Raw genomic sequence first — 12,947 nt, forward strand, 5'->3', positions numbered from 1 at the left:
TGGGAATAAGTAGCCACTGTCCTGCTTCCTCTCAAGCGCTCCTAGAATGTACCAAGAATAAAAACACAAAGTAAACGGCAGGAAGAAACCACTGCTGGTCATGAACGTATTCTGCATATTGAGATCAGGTCTCTGTGGACTGGGTGTGCTGGTATTTCAGGCATTAAGAACCTTGGAACCAGAATTCCTATTACCACTAGAAAAGCTTTAACAAATAGTACTCATGGGAACAGCATTAAGACTCCTGGAGTAGTCAGCTGGGTAACTAACACTGGAACTGGCAAACCAAGTACTCCTTTCAACATTAAAACTGCCAGTTACCAACAGTCCTATCTATGTGAAATAATTAATCCGTTCTCTCTGTGCTACTGAAGTGCAACCACTTTATAGCCTCATAAGAGGCTCACACACTTCATTACATATTCCTGAGACTGAGGTCAAAGTCACCAGAGGCTGTAGTAAGCCCTGCAGAGAACACATATTCTGAGTGTTTGAAGGCAACTTCAAGCTAGAACAGATTAACCTCCTTTATTGTATATTCTTTTTTTTAACCACAGCAGAAGACATTTCAGTTTTATCAAATATAAGTTTTGCTGACCACATACCAGAAGATATGCTGATTTGTTATTTAAAGCAAGTATCGAACTGGGCAAATCCTTATTTTCTCCAATACACTGAATCTAGTCCCTTATTGCCATGCAGATATATATCACAGAATGCAGAGAGACAAGACTGACAGTTATATACAAATATCTAAGCTGCTTAAGAAACCAGGCTCAGTTGTTAGAAACAGTACTCAGCATTATCTTGAGTTTCACATACTGGATACTCAGGTATTGTCAAGTCCTCTTTCACTTGTAGGTACACTTCTGACCTGGCTTGCTCTGCTGAAGACCTATTCCTGCTTTCTCATCTGAAAATGGTTCATGCTTCAAACTCTGTGGTTGCAACTGAATGCTGAGACAAGAAACAACTAAAGCACAGCAAAACGGCAAATGCAGTGGCCTCTCCTACAATGAAGTCATTCTCCCCACTCCCAACTCTGCTTCAAATGGAACTCAAGTTTTCGCTCATTAAAGGCCAGACCTCAGCTCAGACCTCCACAGGCATACACACAGCCATAACTGGATCTCCATTTGTTACAAAACATTCCAGTTCACTTTTTCCCCCATGTCAAATGTAATTCTTAAAAAAACATAACAAATAGCACAGTTTGTAGAAGTTACTCCAACTTCTATTTGCGGGCAGTCTCTTCCTATAACCAGAATCACCAGCATGGGCCCTGGGTTCTGACAGGGCTCTGAACCACTGTTCCTGCCAGGACTTTGCCCTCAGCCATTGGCAAGTACTGGCCACCAAACACGCCCAAAGGGTTGCTGAGTCCCATCCTTAGCTGGGAGATTCTGCGATTCTGAACTCCCAGCTACCCAGGAAAACACGGGAAGAGACACTTTGCAAAGCCAACAGCAGAGCAAATAATGGCCAACAGTCTGGGTACAGCTCAGGACAGAATTATGCATTTTTAGCTCCTTTGCAATAGATTTCTCAGCAGATTTATGCTGCTCCTCTATAGCAGGAGGCTGATGCTTCCCCCTCCACCAGGGCCAATCAATTCCAAAAAGGCAACTATTTCAGTCTACCCAAGTCCTGCAGGATACACAAAAAAAAGCCAGGATCCCCTCAAAAACTGAACACATCCAAATTGCCCTACTCTGAGAAGCTATTTTTGCTTTTCCACTGCAAAGACCAGAAGGTTTTTGTAGGAATCTTTGGTTTGCTGAATCTAGCAATTACTAACCAATATAGCAGATCCCAGTGTATACTTAAATTTGAAGGGAGGCACTGAAAAAGGCTTTGGAGACTATCAACAACACTGCATTGAGTCGTGGAAACATGACTGTGAGGCACAGTTTTTAAGCAGAGAAAATAAATCTAGCTGAAGTAATTTTGTTCTTAGTGGATGCACTATATTTTAATTGGCAAAGTCAAATATTTGTTTTCTTGGATTCAGGCAATTCAGAATTCAGGAACTAATCAAGTTTACATGGGAAGTGGGATATTTCATGGTACAGAAGACGTATGTAATAAAAATCACGCATAGTAATATATCAGTTTTCATAGTATCCAAATTTTTACTTCAAATTATTGTAGGAAAGATATCCAAAGTTTAAGGAGTAGTGTATGAACTTAACTTGCTCTCATAAAAACTGCACTATCAAGAATCAACAAAAAATATAAAACTAAGTATGATACAAGGGTCTAATATAACTATGGATTCCTATGACTAATTATTTTTTCCTAGACAATTGCATCCTATCACTGACTCCTTCAAAAACATGATCTACATTTAGCTAGACAGAAGAAATAATTATGCAAAAATCCTTGTTTCATTTGCCTTACCAGAAGATACCACAGAATTATCTACTAATTCAGACTATGTAGACAGCCTGTACCTCTGTGCTCTGAAAGCAAGAACGGGTGGGTTTGTAGCTTTACATCCTTTCTGGAATGAATCTGGAATGAAACATTTTAAATTCTCCATTTAATCTAAGTATATCTGTAGTATAAGTATGACTGTTTTCAATTACTGTTATAAATACTTTTGCACATTTGTCTTTCTTTAGGTATGTACTGAATACAGGTGGGGATCAGTACAGGAGAACAAATTCTTTCACAATTAATTAACAGACAAATCAAATGCTTATCAAATACTGAAAGAAAAAACAAATACTTAAACTTAGAAGTATGCACTTGCTTTTGAGTCCCATGAAATGGCCTTTAAGATTAGGTTTAGTGAAAGTTCTCTTTCAATATGCCTCAAGAACACTGCTTCCATTTAGCAAAGGAAGTGTTTTCCAGTTCATGTATCAAAATACCTGCAACAAGCTAGTCCAAAATCCAAGTGATCAGGAGGTGACCATGCTAGTGTGTGCCAGAAGCACAACAGCTCAAAGATGTTTAGAATACCCTAGGTAAACTTTCGTCCTCAGAATGTTCCTACTACAGAGCAATAGTACTTCCAGAGCAGATGAGCTATCAAAGAGTCCAGGACTCACAATCCTAGGGACTCCAAATGTGTTGGAAGCATTAAACACACTTTGCATCTGTGCACTTCATTACAAAATTGGGAAGAACATAGGGTTGCAAGTTATTGCAAAAGCAAATTTGGAAGCACTTAAGCATTTGTGCAGACTTGTATCCTTCAAGGCAGGAAAAAAAAAACAAACCAAAACAAGATGAGACAAGTTCTTGACTACCGCTTGGCACTGCAAATATATTACTAACAAGAAGTTCCAACTTCCATCTTTCTGTATTTCTGCTATTAGCAATATCCAACGCAAAGCGTAAGAAAAGACATCAATCACTGCAAAAGATAACAGCGCGCATTGGTAAGCTGCCTAGAATTTAAAGCCTCACAAATATTGTGGAATGTCAAACTGAAAACAGAAGACTGTCCTAGGGTGCAAGATCAAACATCAGGCAGCATATTTTATAAGACACAAGCAGGAAAGACTTTAAAGCTGTTGAAAACATTTTCCTTGTTTTATAGAGGTTATCAGGCTGCATTGTTCAGACTTGAATATGACTTCAACACTTAAATTAGACAAGGCTGACCAAGAAGTGGTTACAGACTCAGGCTCAGCTGATGACAGTGATTCAGTGAGTGGTTCTGAGCTGGCAAGGAAAAAAAAGCCCCACACTTCCTGTACAGGGACAAGTGCAGCAAGTCACTACGAGACTGCTAATCCTGCTTGAAGGATGCCAACAAAAACCTCTCATTTAGACTTCAGATTGCCGAAAAAAGGCATGAAAATAGCTTCTAGAAGCACATGCTTTTGCCTAAACTATTTACATTCCCTTTTTTTGAAGGAGTCTAAAGAAAAACATCTATCATCACTCCATCCCAAAGCCACTGCACTGTTCCCCGACAGCCAGAAGTGGCTTTCACCAGACACTTCTGGCAGCCGAAAAAATGACACACATGACAGGAGAGCAGAGCACCAGACCTATTTTATAATCCTTTTGACACTTCCAGGACAGTGTTGATCATGAAGCATGCTCAAGATCTGCTAACATCCGGCTTTAACTTTCAAGTTCACATTTAGGAAGTTATGTTAATAGGTAAGTCTTTGTGCTTTAAAAGCACCCTGTAAGTAGGCTTCCCAATAAGCATCACTTCTGATAGCTCTGACTCATACTCCAATTGCCAACACTGCTTTCCTTGTCAGTTCTCACATTTGTTTTGTTTAAAAAAGTATTTTCACTTTCAACTAAAAAAAATTAAATTCAGAATTTGATAAAAACACACTTCATAATTTATGAACCCAATCCACAAATGGTTTTAGTATCAACCAAATGCTGCTGTGTCTTTGGAAAAAAATCCCTTACCCATACCCTTCTTCCTAGGCTGTTTACATTAAATTATCTTGGGTTCAGATGTACTTGCTTGTGTAGAAGACACCATCAAACCCAAAGCCATTTACACATTCATATGAAGCATATTTAACAGAAGAGGTAGAAAGGTGAGGTTCAGTGTGTGGAAAAGCTGTAGACTAAGATACCTTTTCCTATCACAGCAGTGACTTAGTCAAGCAGACAGAATGGATGCCATGCACTGCTAGGACTTGACTGCACACCTGGTGTCCCCAGGGGGTATTCACAGTTTTAAAGATGTGAGGGAGGAAAGCAGTAGGTGGAGGATGGGAAAGCTAGAAGATGAGGATGAGTCAGGAGAGGAATGACAACCGTACTTCCTGGGCAGGACAGTAATTGGCATCTCAGGAACGTGGGGAAGGCAGCAGGAGATGGGAAAGACTGAACCGAGCCCAGGAAGGTCTGACCAAAATAAGCTCCTCACACCCAAGCTGTCCCAGGAGCACGACGGGAGGCTGAGATTGAGGTGAATGCCTGAACAAGTCCTCAGAGACACCTCCGTTCTCATCTTAACAAAGGGAGAAAATTCTTGTTTACTTCCTGCCATATTTCTCTGATATTTACAAATACTGTTACAGTCATAGTAGAAATAATAAAAGCTAAACAACATACTACAGCTACCTAGAGTTCTTTGACTACAGCAGTTCCAAAAGTTAGCAGGCACCCCATACACCTGGAATACTTCCCCATACACATGCAGTACAAAAACCCATTTCCAGCAGAGTCAATAAGAATGCTGGTCATTTGCTAGTGACCAGCATCAACCAGAAAAGCTCCTTGGCAGACCACAGGTAGTGAGGAAGTAAATGGCCTCCAACAGATGAGAAAATGTGTGAGAGAACCCTTACATGATTTTCCCTGAAAGGTTTAGCCTTTTACGCTGGGGTAAACCTTTGCTGCTCATATCCATGGTGAGAGTTTAGATAGTACAACGTGGCTTAATTCAAAGAGCTAACAGTAACGCAAGCCAACCCCTTCTTACCAAAGCCTACGCCCAGATTTCTGTGCTTGCAGAGGAACTGAAATATTTTCCAAATCCTTATTTTTGTAGCACACACATATACACACACACTCCTCCCAGTTCCAAAAGCTTCAATTTTACTGCTTCTAGTTTTGCACAGTTAATTCCCAGAACAAAACCCTTGTTAGTTAGGTGCAAAATCCCTTTCTAATACAGTTCTTAATGCCTTTCAGTAGCCACACACCACCTAGATCTGGAATGAAGCTTCCTAAAAAAAGAAGACTGACACATTATAAGAGTGTTTTAGGAAACTGAAAAGGAAAGCACGTGAATTTGTCGTTTATAAGCCATTTATTGTGGCAATAACGAGAAACAAAGGGTAAGCAAAAATCTGACAACTTGCACGCCAATCCCAGGCTGGTCTCCATCAGCAGAACTACAATGATCTGAGTCAGAACTCTTCAGGTAACTACAGGAAACTCACTCCCAGGGTTTGCCGGGTAAAGTAAGAGCAAGAAGCCAAGGTGGAAAGACCACCTCTTATCTTTTTGCTCCCTTCCCCATCACATGCAACAACTAAGTTAGGCTTTTTTAATATTAAGGATTCTTCTGTAACTCTGAAGATGTTTATTTACATGTTCTATACATTAGTATCATTAATGGATACATGCATACTATATTAGAATACAAATCCAAACATGCAGGTATTTAATATTCCTTATGCTGAAATTACCAAAACCTTTATTCTTTATGATATACCTTGGATAGAGCAGTGCATGACCATTTAGATCAATGACACTTTTAGACTTAACTCCTACAACTGAAAAGAGAATATACTGGCATTTATGAAGTCAATTTTACATTACAAAAGGTGATAATAACAGTTCTCTAAAGAGATGTACAACTTTTTAAGCAAGGTAACATACTTTCCATGTTAAGATGGGAACATTACTAAGATTTTACTGAAAACTCATAAAAGCTTAACATTCCATGTGTTAACTATGACAAAACTCATTTTAACTTCACCCATGCCACATATGCAGCAATGCTTTAAGAATAAGGCTCTGAGACTGGTGAATGTTATTCCTTTAAGGTAAGAAAAAGTGGTTGCAAATAGTTTAGTTAAACTACTACTCTTTCACAATAAATTAGTTATGTATGTAGGACATATGTGGAAGGCAAAAGAGATGATGAGAAAAATGCTTAAAATATAAGAAATACACAATCACATGTTCAGTTTTCAGCTGCAAAAGCTGCATTTGGGTAACATTCTGCATACATTAGTATCTTCTAAAAAAGTGCTCTAACACACACAATATATCCATAAATCATTCTAGAGACCTAAACAAAGACAAGCATGCACACAATGCAAGCCTAAAAAAACACATCAAGTATGAATCACTAGCTTTACTACTTAACATGCTGCTGTGTTTTAGTATATCTTATACATCAGCCAGAAAGAAACATCATATAGCTGGAAGATTTTTCCATTAATGCACCTCTAGACATAACGTAAAGCACATGCTGTTACCCTCCCTAGTATTCCACACTTGGCAGAGAGCAAGGTTTGAGCTTAGGCTACTGTCTGCAACACCAGACAGAAAAGCACCCTTCAAATACAGAAGCATCACTGTCTTGCTTGTGACTTCCCTGCAGAAAAAAAAAGACTTAAGATAATAGAAGCTCCCAGGTCCCATCTCACATTCACTATTTCAGGACCAAATCCTAAAGGCCAGCAAGTCCCCTCAGGCTAATCCAGTCTTTCATTTCTGCAGATTTTCATAGGCACTACATGGAATCAAGACATCTCAGCTTCTTTGGACTGGGCTAGAAATATCTGCCCTCTTCTGATGTCAAATTGCTATAAAAAGTTCCTTTTTAAAAGTTAGCCTTCCATCTTTGCTGAAGAGGTGGAAACAAGAAGACACCAAGTGTGCCCAGATAAAATGCACAAACTGAATGCAGTGTTACAGAAAATTGCTTAGCATTGAAATACTGGTTAAAGGTAACAGAGAAACACATTGGGTTTTTTAACATAAGCGTATTAGACAATCCTGCCTTGCTCAACAATTTGTGAGCTAATCCAGATACTGCTGATCTTGTCTTCTCTTGGGAGCTTTCCCTTCTCACTCTGCCCAACAAATTGGTACAAAACTTCAGTAAAAGTACTCTGGAACAGGGATTATGCAAAATCAGTCAAAGTTGGTCATTACTGGGTTGTTGTTGGGGGGAGCATTTATTTGATTTTGTGGCTGGCTTTTTTCCTAAATATAGTAGCAGCTTATGCCTTAGAAAATATTTGCTGATTGACATTCAAAGTTTTATCCTTAGAAGAGTCAAAGCCAGCTGACAATACTCAGAGGAACAATCTTTCCCTGAAAACTAAAGAGCTACTTTAAACTAAAGGTGCAAGATAATTTTTGTAATGTGGTACAGATTCTCTATCCAATTCAAGATCCTCCAAGGCATCTCCATGAACTACCCCATGACATGAAGGTTCAAACTCACAGTATAACAGCATAAAGTTCAGCTGACTATATGCTTCCCTTTCAAGCAAGCTCCAGCTTAGTTTCATCATGAGGTTTCCTGCACATTATGGATAGAGTCCTTCACTGGAGTGGGACTACTTGGCACTGACATAATACCCAGTTTTTGAAGACTTAAAAGCTGCAGCTAAGATGTTAGAGGCTTTCAGGATTTTTTAATTTTGAATTTAAAACATTGAAATACAAAGTTAACAAAATGGATGCATTTCAAGAGAAAAATTTAAAGTTGCCAGATGTTCCTTAGACTTGTTAGCTTTACTACAGTTTTGCCCTGCTGTTCCTTATTCCCACCTTGTACTGCCACGTACAGCCATGAAACAGCTCACCCATTCCATGCTAGCAGATCTCCTCCTGAAACCACACTGTTAACTTGAGATAGATATTGATCTGGATTAAAAATAAACCAGCAAAAAGGAACAGACATATTGCTAAGTGCACAGAGCTTTGCCGGGTGAGCTGGGCGGGGCAGTGCACCACGGCAGGGACTGGAGAAGGCACCAGTGACAGACCAGTGGCACCGGTATCTGTTCTGCTCTACCAGATGGCCCAAGAAGCACCAACAGCACCTGATGTCAATGGCAAATCAGCACCCTGCACTGGGGACCCTGTCAGAACAGGAAAGGGTCACTCTGAGGTTTACAGTGAAGAAGATATGGCAGAAAAGACTCAATTTAGAAAACACAAAACACTTATAACATTAATCTTCTTTGACCCTCCAGACATCAAAACTGTTAAGACAAAAATAAGGGGAATACTGCGAGGTTTTTATACAGCACAGAGAATGAGTATAAAGTTTCAGGATATTAGTAGCATGATTCATGTTCATCAGCAGTCATTGTCAGTACTGCCAGGCAATCCTTCTGCCAACTAAGTTGCAAAATACTACCTTCTAATGACTATCAAACAATTGTTTGGGCATAATTATTTCAAAAAGCAGCACTTTCAAAAACATTCTTTTCTGGTTTTATTGTAGTAATTACTTACCAATAATCTAAAAATATTAAATAATTCATAATCTAATTCATATTAGTTTGAGCTATCGCAGTGAAAAACTACTTCAATATCAAATTAAAAGCCGGAGGATAATTGTCTGAATACATCCCTAAAAAGTGTATCTTGTGGAAGAAAGTAATTCTCTTATTTTGATAAAGTAAATCTCACGGAGTATATTGCCAGTTAGTTGTATGTATTTACAAAAAGTACTTTGATTAAAACCTTTCATTAAAAAGGAATTAATGGAGTCCACAGCAGATCAACTAACAGACTAATCTCAAAGTAATACTGGTAACAGAGCAGGTGCTCTGAAGCACCTGCACCAAAGACTTCCAATCCCATTTAACGTGTCAGCAGTCTAAGCAATGACCCAGCCAAGGAGCCCATATGTGCCACAGGTGTCTGTGACACAGCAGGTACTTGAGGGGCAAAGGTTAAGGCTAACGAGTTGATCTGAATCACCTGGTGAAACAATCAGCCCCCAGGGAACATAAATACCTATCTTATTCAAAGCTTCTTACCAAAAACAGGTTTATGAGAGCTAGTTGGTACTATCATGCCTGACTTCAAAAGTTTTAGCTTCCTAAGTTCTGCGATGCTTTATTTAAAGCAAAGACTTGTGCTCCACATAGGTGTAACGAGGTGCAACTGTACTTGACTCAGGAAGTCAAAGCAGAGGCAATGGCAGTAAGAAAGGCATCCTTGAAAAGGTATTGGGAGTTAAGTTCTGAATACACAAGAACTAGGCTGGTCAGTCTTTAAAACCTAACCTTAGTTAAGCTTTAGCAGAAGTACTGCAAAAGTTTTTCAAGTATCTTAACACTCAGATCTTTAGTACTCTACTTTAGAACAGTTTTAAATAAATTACTTGTTTAAAAGTTACGGATTTTAGCCTAGTTTATTACCCCACAGGATTTTTCACTACTTGTTCTCAGTTCCTGTGTAACAGGTAGACATAATCGTTACTTGGATTACTTCAGGATGAAAGCTATTATCAATCATCAGGAGGCATTACTAAAGACAAACCAGGTTCACCCGCCGAACCTCAATCTTCCCTTAGTCTAGCACTGAGGTGTTTTCCTGACGTCGCGTCCCCTCGTCACACCAGCAGGGCACAGCCCCAGCAGTGGCGGTGCCCGAGCTCCCGGGTTCGGGAGCCGCCTCTGCGGCACACCTGAGCGCTCCCGCCGCCGGGGAAGGGACCGGAGTGACAGCGGCACTCGGCTCGGCGGGAGCACCGGGCACCGTGAGGCGGGGGTGCGGCTCTACCCGCCGAGACCCCTCCCGCCAGCGCCCTCTGACCCAGACAGGCGTCACCTGTTGTTCAACCACGCCGCGGCGTTTCCCGGCCACAGGACTGTTCCCACCCGAGGACACCAACATCCGAAACCTCTTCAGATCCCAAGCGGCGGGAGAGGGCGGGAGACGCGGCTCGTGCTCCACAGGCAGCGCCGGCCCTGCCCGCGCCCCGCGATGGGACGAGCGGGCTCGGGACACGACTAAGGGAACCGACTCGGGTCTGCAGGGCCGGCAGCCGCTGGCTCCCGGCAAGTGCCTGGCACGGCCCGGCTTCCCACAGGCCGGCGCTGTTACACAACCGCTCCCCAGCTGGGAGCGGGACACGGAGCGATGCCACGGCCCCTTCCCGGCACTGCGCGAGGGGACGCGACAGCCGCACTCCCGCCGCCGCCCCGCGGGCCCCGGCCCCGCCACAGCTGCCCCGGCCCCGCTCGGCCCCTTGCCGAGCTCCCCGCTCACCATCGCTGCTCCTCGGCGCTGCGCTGCCCGACGGCTCTGCCCAGACACGCCGGAGCCCCGGGACGGAGGGACGGGCGGGCGGAGGGGAGGGGGCAGCGGCTCCGCCCTCCCCGCGCGCGCAGCTCCCGGCCGGGCGGGGCCGGGGCGGGGCCGGAGAGGGCGAACGGTGTGGGGCAGGGGCCGGGGCAGGGGCCGGGGCCGACCGGCGCGGGAGGGGGACCCGAGGGGACAAGAGGCGCGGGGCGAGGGTTTGGGCTGCCCCGTGCGGGCGATGTGTCCATAAATGGAGAACTCGCCGCATCGCAGCCAATGGCCGCGCTCCGCCGGGACGTCACTCCCTGAGGGAATCCCGGCGCGCGCGGCCCGCGAGCTCCGGCCTAGAGCGCGGGCGGCCGCTGCTGCTGGCGCACCCCGCGATAAGCACCCGCCATAAGCACCCCGCCATAAGCACCCCGCCATAAGCACCCGCCATAAGCACCCGCCGCAAGCACCCGCCGCACAGCCCTTAAGCCAACGGGGGTGGCCGTGCCCCCGCAAGCGTGCTGCGTGTGCTGCCCTCCTCCCGCGTACCCACAGAACTAAGGTGCTGCTAACCCCTGGAAACACTGGAAAGTACGACGCATCTTGTCACCAGGTGGATGCTGAAACAAGTCCTACAGGCATCTCACAGATGCGAAACAACCCAGGTGCCTGCAGGGAACCGGCATCTGCTCCACGTTGCTCAGCTCGTTCTGACCAGAACACAACCAGTACAACTTCCAGGGACTGCACTTTCTAAGTGATCAAATCGGTAAACCCGCCCGAAGCTGACTGCTGCAGTCCTGCTAAACGTTTCACCTCAGGCTTGAAGCCGTAGTGTTGGCTCTAATGGATTTCTAACTCCACTTCTAAGCCAGAATATAAATAAAATGGAAACAACATCATGTAACAATCATAACAACAGCCAGACCCCGAGTCATATGTTGATACTGCTTCCAAACCACTTTAAAAAGCACTCCCAATGGGTACAGATCCTGGTTTTCATCAATAGATTGTACTGGGATTTAGTTTATTTCTGATTAAAAAGAAGTGCAATTATTGGAAAAAATAGGGAGCAGTTTGTACATGTATATGTATTCGATTTTAATTGTTTTTATGAACAAAACGAAGACTCGTATCCACACTAATTTAGAGATTAGGCATAAGCAGATTCTCTTCTGGCTTTTTGGAGGAGAGCGCTGCTCTGAGCCAGGTGCTGGTTCTGCAGCCAGATCTGCCAGTGCAGGACAGTGCTGTTCAGCATGTGGCTTTGTCCTTATGGATCTGGCTGCAGGTGTGATGGGGTGCAGAATTAAACACATGGCTGATCAAGTGTTACAAACTCAAACCACCCTGATGTGCACAATACAGAAAGGGGACAAAACTTCAACTCTTTATCTGCTGCCTCTCATGTCCCACAGACGGTGGTGCTTTGGGCATGTTTCATCCTTGGTTTTGAAGAATAAACAAAACACTTCTCAGCTCAGCTGGGCTTACACTGTATAATTACTGATGATGTGAAGCTTGGGATTTCCATAGTGAACTGCTTGGATGTTGGCTGACATTAATATAAGTAGTAGGGAGTATTTTCATTGAGAAAATAGCTGGGTGGCAAATATGAGCTGCAACAGCTATTAAAGCAAAAATATATCTGATAGTGCTAATAGGGCACAGAACTTCATAGGAGATGAGTTACGCACTTTGATTCTCTACAGAAGGTGAGTATGGCAGTTTTATGGAAATAGGACAAAAATAATTTGCCTAGTATTTAATCTGAACATGGAAATGTTACATAAAATTATGAGACTGTGATAAAAAGCAGTGAAAACAGTACTGCAAGAATGCAGAGAGCATATGTACATTGGGCCAACAGAAGACAGAAAATCAATATAGGTTTTGTAGGTTTTTCCATTTGCTTTGGATGTGGGTCTGTTTAACGTAGAGGTTAATGTTCTTAAGACATGTATATTTGTATGTATGTGTGTTTACATACATAGAAACATCCTTATAACAAGTTATGAATAATGAGAAAGAAGGTTGTGGAAGAATAGTTAAAAAGTGCATCCACACTGGCCAGCTAATCGAGAGACTGGTCCTGAGTTCACTGAAGTGAATGTATGCTACTGGGTCCATCTACTCTACATGGACTACAAGATGACTTTCAACAAAATTTCTGGAGTGGAAAGAACTGGTGCTGTGCATCTGCATGAACCTTTGCTAAGCACTGGGTGGACCAA

The 12,947-nt window shown here is 42.9% G+C and overlaps 1 protein-coding gene across 2 annotated transcripts in view; it reads right to left on the reverse strand.

Annotated features, from left to right (window-relative positions):
* Positions 1 to 10,802, reverse strand: part of MYO1E (myosin IE) — a 78,919-nt gene extending 68,117 nt beyond the window's left edge. The window contains exon 1 of one of the 2 annotated variants that reach the window (XM_069026085.1): positions 10,693 to 10,802. In XM_069026085.1, the coding sequence (XP_068882186.1) occupies positions 10,693 to 10,695 (3 nt within the window). In that variant the 5' untranslated portion in view covers positions 10,696 to 10,802. Of the gene's footprint in view, positions 1 to 10,251; positions 10,627 to 10,692 lie in introns of those variants that run through there. The other variant, XM_069026084.1, reaches the window with a different exon arrangement.
* Between the last annotated feature and the right edge of the window lie 2,145 nt (positions 10,803 to 12,947).

Source organism: Aphelocoma coerulescens, chromosome 10 (genome assembly GCF_041296385.1).
Source record: "Aphelocoma coerulescens isolate FSJ_1873_10779 chromosome 10, UR_Acoe_1.0, whole genome shotgun sequence".
Classification (NCBI taxonomy): domain Eukaryota; kingdom Metazoa; phylum Chordata; class Aves; order Passeriformes; family Corvidae; genus Aphelocoma; species Aphelocoma coerulescens.